This window comes from Notothenia coriiceps, unplaced genomic scaffold, assembly GCF_000735185.1.
Source record: "Notothenia coriiceps isolate Sejong01 unplaced genomic scaffold, NC01 NC01_scaffold00001260, whole genome shotgun sequence".
Classification (NCBI taxonomy): domain Eukaryota; kingdom Metazoa; phylum Chordata; class Actinopteri; order Perciformes; family Nototheniidae; genus Notothenia; species Notothenia coriiceps.
Genome location: NW_011333961.1, coordinates 1 through 9,852, shown reverse-complemented (window position 1 = coordinate 9,852; position 9,852 = coordinate 1). Strand labels below are relative to the sequence as shown.

The 9,852-nt window shown below is 41.5% G+C and overlaps 1 protein-coding gene across 1 annotated transcript in view; it reads left to right on the top strand.

Annotated features, from left to right (window-relative positions):
* The window catches only part of LOC104959887 (chromodomain-helicase-DNA-binding protein 1-like), a 10,756-nt gene extending 1,793 nt beyond the window's left edge, over window positions 1-8,963 (top strand). The window contains exons 3-11 of the mRNA XM_010787806.1: window positions 939-1,099; window positions 2,479-2,520; window positions 2,600-2,733; window positions 5,062-5,200; window positions 5,354-5,504; window positions 5,759-5,881; window positions 6,964-7,107; window positions 8,440-8,709; window positions 8,829-8,963. Of these exons, the coding sequence (XP_010786108.1) occupies window positions 939-1,099; window positions 2,479-2,520; window positions 2,600-2,733; window positions 5,062-5,200; window positions 5,354-5,504; window positions 5,759-5,881; window positions 6,964-7,107; window positions 8,440-8,709; window positions 8,829-8,963 (1,299 nt within the window). The remainder of the gene's footprint in view (window positions 1-938; window positions 1,100-2,478; window positions 2,521-2,599; window positions 2,734-5,061; window positions 5,201-5,353; window positions 5,505-5,758; window positions 5,882-6,963; window positions 7,108-8,439; window positions 8,710-8,828) is intronic.
* Window positions 8,964-9,852: the final 889 nt, after the last annotated feature.

Below are 9,852 nucleotides of genomic sequence, written 5' to 3'. Positions count from 1 at the left end.
CTATTCATGTAAGTCCAAAGTATCTCGGTTTGTAAAAGTCACGATGAGTTGACCGAAATCTATTCGGTCGGGAACACAATAATCATTATTCACGACAACAATCATTAAGATAACGAGTTCTCCAACCTCAGCCTTTCTCTACTCAAAAGTCCGACGCGACCTTCTCCCCACTTCGATCACCGACCGCACGCGCAATAAGCGCCCCTTAGCGGTAAGGTAATGGTTAAGAAAACTCCGGGTCCTATTCGTTTTGGATGTCTGACTTACAATTGAAATCTACCAACAATTTTTCTTCTATTGGTTTGTTTTCACGACCGGGGCTGTCGAAAAGGACACCTTTGTATCTACCAACACAGAAATAAAAATTATACTTTTGTTCCCTTTAAACTTTTTGACCCCCATTTTATTGTTGTTTTATTACTTTCTTACTTCTTCATTATCCTACTTCCACTCCACTTTTTTCCTATTTTAGCTCTATTTTTTGATTATAACACCCCCCCCGATGGCTTCTACTTCAAGTTCCATCTTCCCGATGTCCCACTATGACAACTATATTTTTCTTTAAATCATTGCCTTCTTTATGAGACCACGAACCCCACTTTTTCTCCCCACCGGCGTGGTACTTCCTTGAGAAAAACAAGCCGTCTTATTCAGCGCCATCGGATCTTTTTTAATGACACGCCTATATATGATTCTGTTTTCTTCAAGTTTGTATCTTGTTGGTCGAACGCACTTATTGTGAGTCGCTTTGGATAAAAGCGTCAGCTAAATGTAATGTCTTTGGCTCTTTTCTGCTGTAACAAATGTACATGTCCCCTCTGTGGGACGAATAAAAAGTATTCTGATTCTGAAATGTCCCTAAATTCTTCAATTTTTAGGTCCAATCAGTTATTATGTTTGTACCAATTCCTTGTCATTTGTTTAATTTCCTCTAACAGTCGAAATTTAGCGCCAGTTCGGGTCGGCAGAGCAGGAACAGACGGTACTCGGGTTCCGAAAGCGACTCCCCGTCGGACCGGAAGAGGCCAAAGAAGAGGGGGCGGCCTCGGACTATTCCACGAGAAAACATCAAGGGCTTCAGTGACGCTGAGATCCGGAGGTTTGATTTTTTGATGTCTTTCGAACATGTTAAAGAATAATACAAAAAAATAATAAAATGAAACATGAGAATTATGATACTGTACAAACTTAAGTAGTATCAAATTGATAAACAAAAATATTATTGACTTACAAATGATATGTAGCGGCAAAAACTCCCTATGGGTTATGCCGTTAAGAGGCTAACATTTGCTCTTCGCTGTGACGCGTTCCGTATAAGAGTCCGTAGTCATTTATAGTCCACGGTGTTTGATAAAGACGGAAACAAACAATAGAGTGCCACAGTGACGCGTCCTAAAACCGGAAGTAAGTTAGCAGTTTACCACTTCCGGTTCCCTCGACAAAAATATCTGGAAATAAGGTCTGTGGTTGAGACACATTGAAGAGACGGATCACGTTTTGTTCTACGACATTAAACACATCAGCAGTGACCCCACTGGTGATTTCTGAAGAGTTTCCGTGTCTGAAAAACGATGGTTGTTACCAAGTGGCTGAATAGGACTACAGAAGTTGTCAAGGCCGCTGTACGTCATTACACCGAACACGTAAACACTCCTCTAAGTTTGTTTGCCCCCCTGTTCTGCTTTCAAGCAAGTACCTGCCTCCTGCAAACTGTTCAAACAAACTCTTCAACTTGTACCATTTAGAATCTGAATGTTTGAATATGGATCTGAAGTTGGCGTGACGTTGAAGCAGCGACCCGGCTGTAGTTCCTTTAGAGCATAACGTTAGCATTTTGCTTCTGGTGACTAGATTTATGATTAGAAAATTATAAAAGTAGGGTAGACATGTGGATATTATCCGGCTGAACAAAACGTGATCCGTCTCTTCAATGTGTCTCAACCACAGACCTTATTTCCAGCTATTTTCCAAAATCCTATGGAGAAATTGCATTGCTTTTTTGTCAAAGGAACCGGAAGGAGTTTACTTCCGGGTTTTAGGACGCGTCACTTTGGCTCTCTATATGCAACTCCAGACCACACGGTCAACAGAAAGTATCATAGCTATTCACCCTCTGCTCTACGTCATATCCCCAAGCTGGCATTCAACAGGTGTCTTACTGTAAATACCAATAAGCCACACCCACGTGACAACCTCCGTAAGTGATAAAAAACAAGAATTAAACGTGATGCAAACAGAAATGAAGATAAAAATAGAAATAATAACAATAGCAAAACAAGCATTTTGGCTCCAACATTATGTATAAACAAATGATCTACCTGATTACACATCCGAAAAGGGGTGGGAAGAAGTTTACACTTATTTAATCCCACACCTTCTCCCAAAAACTAAATTACTAACATATATATTAGCAACCTCTCTCTGGCTTTTTATCTTCTTCTCTGCATATTCCTTGTAACACCTCTGAACTGCTTACAGGTTCGTCAAGAGTTACAAGAAATTCGGAGGACCGCTGGAAAGGTGAGCAAAATCAGATTTTTTTAAAAATTGTTTTCAACGTTAATTAGCCGTCTCCTAAACACTTGTCTCGGTCACTCAGGTTGGATGCTATCGCTCGTGATGCTGAACTCGTGGATAAGTCCGAAAGCGACCTGAAGCGTTTGGCAGAGACGGTTCACAACGGCTGTGTGAGAACTCTTCGAGAAAACCCCTCTGGACCAGAGAAGAGTTCAGGTAACCGGACTTATTCAGGATCTCATCTGCCCACATTTTGTTATGTTAGTGATGTGCATTATGTAGGGCTGTGCATCTTCACTGGTCTCACGATTCAATTACGATTATCCTGTCTTCGATTCGATATTCAATTTTCTATATTACTGCACATGGCTTCTTTTTCATCAATGAATACATGCAGTAAATACATATGAACTCTCTTTTTATTATTTAGAAAGTGCGTCAGGAATCAATAACATAAATGTCTTGACATTAATTTATAAACCAAAGTAATTCAATGGTATAGTTCTAGCATCCCTATACAGTATCTGTGTGTGAAATTGTTCCATCCTCAAAAACAAAAAACTAATGCTTCTGCAGTCTAGCTGGAGCTTCTAGCTACGGTCTTCTGTTAAAAAAAGGACACTGAATTAGGGCTGCTCGATTATGGCAAAAATCATAATCTCGATTATTTGAGTCAATAATTGTAATTGCGATTATTCATTGACTTTGAAAACATCCATTTATTGTACTTTAAAACAAATACAAATAATAATTTGAACTTTTTAACTGTTGAATTATACATTCAGGGTAATCAACTGAAAAACCAATATAAAATAAATTATAAAACGGACAAGTCAAATCAAGCAATCTGATTGGTTCTTAGCCGTGATATACTGAGCGTATACCATGGGTAGAATTGTAAGTTACTTTTCACAACAAGTCAGTATCCCTCCGCGTCTACGAAAAACAGTATACCGATGGGCTGAAAAGCAAACTGCCTGCAGTTTGCTTTTCATACTGGAACAAGAAAGCAGCGGAGAAGTAACGGGGCAGAAACCCTCCTTTTTACGCCGCGGTCCAGACATAGACATCAAACGGCAAAACATATTCAGTGTGCAGTTCCTTTGGCATTAGGGCAGGGATATCTAGACACTTTCCAAGGTTTGACATAATGAATTGTGCTACTTTTAAAGCAAGCAACGATGTTTTCAAATCTGTAATCAAAGAGGTCCGCAAAAACACTATCGACCAATCAGATTGCTTGATTTGACTTGTCAGTTTTATAAATATATTTGCATTTCTTCAGTTACGAAACAAAATTACAAAGCCTAAGATGGAAACATTTAAGATTAACTTCGACCTCCGGGGGGGTCTTACTATGGAGGAGTGGATTGAGCAGTGCCTATCTCAAGAAAGCACCTAAACGACGACATGCAGAGCTACGTGAAGAGCAGGTAGACCAACTGGAAAAGTAGCACCATTCAAAAGCTTTCTGATGCGGGTCTTGAAACAAAGCAGAGAAATTATGACCGTTAGTGGCCACAGGCTGAGAAAGCTCTCTCCAGAGCTACTGGAAGCCCAATCTCTGGGACCGGAGAAAGTGGAGCAATATTCTCGCCACGCCAAGCAACAGCCTAGAACAACCTCAACCTATACAAGTGACCACGTAAGCCATGCTACTGATGCTGGACAGTTTTTCAGTGGCTGCACAATAAACAGCAACATACACATTAATGTAAATAAACAACCAAATAATGGATCAACGCTCTCTGTCTAATATGTTCGATAGCTGTTAGTGTTGTTGCATAGCAACCACCTCGCACTATGTTTTGTGCAGAAGGCAACGGAGGGACTATTTTATTTTGATCATCATTATTTACGAATAAAAACTATTTAAATTATAGTGTGTCGGGCCGAACCACGCCCCTTAGCTGTGATATAATGAGCATATACCACGGCCTGTCGTGAGCTATTGCTTAATTATACATTCATGTCTACATTTAAATAAATAATATCAAAATAATAAATACCAATAAACAAGATCAACAGACATGTTGCAGTGCACTGTCACAACCTGAAAACTCCTCAACATATAGCCAAAATTTTGGTAAAATATATTCCACTGGGTCAATAAATGATATCACGATTATTAAAAACGATTATCCATTTACTTTGAAAACATCAATTTATTGGAGAAAAAAATAATCGTTTTATTTCGATTACGTTGAGTTTGTCCAATGGCACGAAGTGTTATTTGTGTTCAAAAATAGAAAGGTGCTGCCGCCTGGTTCTCTCCCCCCAGTACTAGTTAATGCCTAGTACTAAGTAGGTAGGTACTTTAGGTTGACATCCCATTTCCATCGGGCAGAAGTTTGTTCAATGGCACGAAGCATCCAACGTTATTTGTGTCAAAAAACAGGGAGTTTTCCTAACCCTATAAAATGTTTACTTTGCTTTTAGCTAAATCCATTTTATCGTCATCTAATCACATTACAGGGTTTCAATTTGCCGTCTTTCACATGATTGAATGAAACTAAATGTTGTTTTCCACTCGTTTGATGACAGGAGGCAGGAGAGGGAAGGTAAAGGGCCCGACATTCAGGATCTCTGGAGTCCAGGTGAATGCAAAGCTCGTCATCTCGCATGAGGAAGAGCTCTCTCCGCTTCATAAGGCCATTCCTGATGACCCTGAGGAGAGGAAGAAGTAAGTGAACACACCACATGATATCTCTCACAGCCTTTTTGATTGGTCTGTGTAATGTACAATAAGTTCATGGCTCACATATTTGTTCTGTACACAACCACATAGGACCTGACCAAATATATAAATGTCTTTTAATTGTGATTGTTTGTATAGGTATATGATTCCATGCCATTCGAAGGCAGCACACTTTGACATTGATTGGGGGAAGGAGGACGACTCCAGTCTCCTGATAGGAATCTACGAGTACGGTTACGGCAGCTGGGAGATGATTAAGATGGATCCGGACCTTAACCTCACACACAAGGTGAGCTCAGGCATAATGTATGTCCAATCTGTCTTGTTTTTGTTCTCTATATTTCATATTTGTACTCTAATAATCCCATGTTTATCTGGGCATGTCTGTGTGTGTGTTCTGTGTGTGTAGCTATTCCTGAAAGTGTTTTCTGTGTGTGTGTGTAGCTATTCCTGAAAGTGTTTTCTGTGTGTGTAGCTATTCCTGAAAGTGTTTTCTGTGTGTGTAGCTATTCCTGAAAGTGTTTTCTGTGTCCATGCGTTCAGCTCCTACCTGACGACCCTGACAAGAAGCCACAAGCAAAGCAGCTGCAGACCAGAGCAGACTACCTCATCAAATTGCTCAGCAAGGACCTGGCCAAGAAAGAAGCACAGAAGCAAGCCGGGACAGTAAGTCCTCCTCTGTTCTTCTGATGGTTACTCATGTCCTTTTTTACATGCATATAACAAACATGGTTTATTTGAATGAATGGAAATGTAATGCTATTAAATATCCTTGAATTATAAACAGAAACTGAAGGGTAATAATAGATTATAACGGACAATAGCAGTCAAACACAACCACTGAATGTTGGAACTACAAATCTCCTCAATAGGCGCTTTCACACCGGAGTACTTCTCCCGTTTAGTTCTGATAGGTCCTGGGATTTTGCGTTCACACCAAAAAGAGAACTTAGTTCATGAGAACTTTCCCCCCTTTTCAGTCCCTGCTAGAGAGGTGGTACTTTCCTGGGGAGAAAAAAGTTCCAATCTCTGATTGGCTGGGCGAATTGCAAACCACGCCCCGTAAAACTCTGAAAAGTTTTTTGAAGCTGCCATTGTATTTGCTGGCATTAGCATTATTAGCATTAGCCCCGCACACCAACGCAGAGAGACTAACTTATGGCAACACAACAAAAAAAACATGGGAGTGGTGGAGATGAGGAGGTGTCGGCGTTCTGGCGATTTACTCGGAAGGCTTCAGTAGAAGCTGCTGGGAGTCCCAGCAGCTTCTACTGAAGCCAGTCCCCAACTCCGGGGACGTCCGGCCGGGGACTTCGGGTGGCAGCATACGCCGTGAAGTTGTTTGCGGCCTGCCAGTAAACCCAAAGCAGAAGAAGAAGTGACGTCAGCGGCTTCTTTTTCCTAGTCTTCCCTCAGGGAACTTATTCCGGTGTGAACGCGATCTGCACTTTAGTTCAATGGGGGTACTAAGTGCTGGGAACTAAGTACGGCAAAGTACTTGGTGTGAAAGCGGCTAATGATACACGATAGATAGATACTTAGGTACTTTGGTACTTTATTGATCCCAAACTGGCAATTTATTTTGTCCCAGCAGCAGTGTTGTCAAGCATTACAGTTACAAATATTTAAAAGACATCTGCTAAATTGTTAGTCTAAACATCTGTATCTGCTGATTTATTTGACATCGTCTCATCAGTTATTCAAATGTATTTCTACTCTAATTCTCCACGCTCCTTTGTGTCGTTTAGGCCAATTCACGGAAGAGGAAACCGAGAAATAAGAAGAGCAAAACTCAGAAGCCAATTAAGACCGAAGAGGTGCTGAAGAGCACGTCCTCGGACCCCCCATCGGACAAGAGGTCGGACGACGAGGACGAGATCGAGGAGGAAAAGGTATTTAGTAGGGATGGGAATTTGAAAGCAGATTTATATTCGAATATTCGATCCCCAAAAAAAAACGGTTATCCGAATTTACATATACAAAAAAAGTTATATATATAATAAATAAATATATTTAAAATGGCACTGTCGTATACATTTAATTAATCCATTTGATAATGTCAGGTAGTGGCTCAGTCAGTAACGGCTTCGACTGTGAGCTGTAGGGTCGCCGGTTCAAGTCCCCGACCAGACCTAAAATATGGAGTGCGGACTGCTGCTTGGAGAGGTCCCAGTTCACCTCCTGCCCTGTCGTGGTGCCCTTGAGCAAGGCACCGTACAACCCACTCCCATTGCGATGTACAATAGCTGCCCACTAGTGGCTCCTAGTACTAGACTCATGGCACTAGGATGGGTTAAAAGCAGAGAACAAATGTCACTGTGTGGTCTGCATGTGTGATAATAAAGATGGTTTCATCCCTCCGATTCTATGTAATCAATTTAGGCAACCCTCCCATAAAAAATATATATTCATAACTCATTGGAATACCTGAATAATTTAGAATATTCGATTTATCTTTCCAATCCCGAGTATTTAGAGACTTCTCGCACTGCTCGCTGCAGTGTGAAATAACTGGGTGTTTCTCAATGTCGAGGAAGGCTCCTCCAGAGCCACTATTTCATGGATGCTACGTCATCGAGTCCCGCCGAAGGACTGTTCCAATGTCCAGGATGCTTGGAATTCTACCGAGGCCGGCGTCCTTCGTTTCGGGAAATTTCGAGGCTGCAAATCAAGCCCCCAGCAAGTGCACCAGACTCTGAGGAAAATATTCGCTGTGGCCAAACGGCGGTACTACAACTTCCGTATCAGTTGCTGGGCCCGGAAATACTTTTTCCCATTGACTTACATTGGGAAAGAGACGTCTGTAAATCGTTGGATAATTTTTTTTAAACTAAATAAACTACCCAGTATGAACGTTTGTATAGCCCAAGTTGTAAAATATTCTAATAACGTTATTCTGAGAGTTATTTTCCTCTGCATTATGAACGCGCATCTAACCCACGAGGCCGCGCCGCCCGGCATGTTCATGTGACGTGTTCAGTACAACATGAGTTTTACCTTTACCCATGGACGCACAATAAGAACGGATTATATGAATACTTTCGTGACGTTTCGCTCTCTCAAAAGTTGGGCCATTTTGTCTTCATGTGCCAATGAGCAACTCTCATAGGACTGAACGTATCCAGTCCAGTTCTTATTATACATCCATGGTCCTACCAAGGAAGCGTCCTCGACATTGAGAAACACCCACTGCTTCCATGTGTAACACTTTTAACCCCCTTCAGGAGGTGACACCGGTGAAGGCTCAGAGCAGACGGGGCCGAGCAGACCGGGTGGTGCCGAAGGAGGACGAGGACGAGGAGGAAGACGAGGAGGATGAAGACGAGGAGCCTGAGCAGGAGGAAGTATCGTCGTCGGGGGAAATGGAGATCAAAAAAGAAAGCAAAAAGGAGAAGAAGGACGACAGTTGGGACTTTAAAGAAACCAAGGAGCCAAAAGAGAAAAAGGAGACGAAGCCTCTGGAGGCGGTGTACAAAGAGGACAACCTGGACAAGGTGAAAAAATAGTTTGTGATACTTTCCGTTACTATATTCGACCTGTTTATTAAATCAAGATGAAGGCTTTGAGTTCAATGTTTTGTTTGGGAATTAACTCTCCAATCCCTCTTCACCAGAACGAGGTGAAGACTAAGAAACCCGGTGATGTGCCGGTCCATATAACAGCGGGGGGAGAAACCGTGCCGGTGTCTGAGGAGTCTGAGGAGCTGGACCAGAGGACCTTCAGTGTGGTGCGTGAGGAACACATTTAGTTAAAAAAAAAACAAAGCCTGGTGTTTAGAGTTTGTTTGGTGGCATTGCACACCCTGCAGGAGCCACATGTCACTGCAAGCTAGCGTAGATACACTCACAATACAGATAATGGTGCTCAGGGTGTCCGCGGGGTCTTAACAAGTATTACAAGTTGATAAATCAATTTAGCGAAAATTAAGACTATTAAAAAGTATTAAACGGCATTTTCCAAGGTATTACATTTTGTAGCTTGTTTTCAATAAGTATATAAATTGTCCAAAGAGGTTGTATTCTAAAGTGTGCCTGAATGTAATCATTGCGTAGGTGTGTAATGTGATTCTGTGTAGTTTATTTATGGCATCCCGTTGGGTTTGACGTCATCTGAACAGGACATCGCACGCTCCCTGCTTGATAGCGCGCTAAGCTCAGTTTATGCCGGTTGTTAAACAACATCGTTATGGGGAAATGCAAGTCTGAACGTTGCCGAGTTGACTGAAGATAAGGAGGAAGGACAATCAATACTGTATATAGTCAATGTGAGGTAAAGTGTGTCGCCAAGGTAACCGGTTAAAACTCCAAGTGGCGATGAGGTCTTAAAATCTATGGAAAGGGTCTTAAAAGGTCTTCCATTTGACTTCAGGATTCCTGCATATACCCTGGTATACCAAATTGTTTATTCCGAAAGAGGATCAAACTGAATTGATTGATTGAAAATGTAACCTTGCATGTCTCTGCTCAAGCTAAAGAAGGGCTGTAGTCTTCTATCTGTAAATAACATCAGGTGTGTCTAACCTTGAGAACTTCCTCCTTGCATGATGCTGCATTTTTAGTTTTTAAACACATTTGCTTGGGATTGAAGTCGAGGACAGGCTCAAACTTTAGTTGAAGCTCTACTGTTTGTGTGTTTGT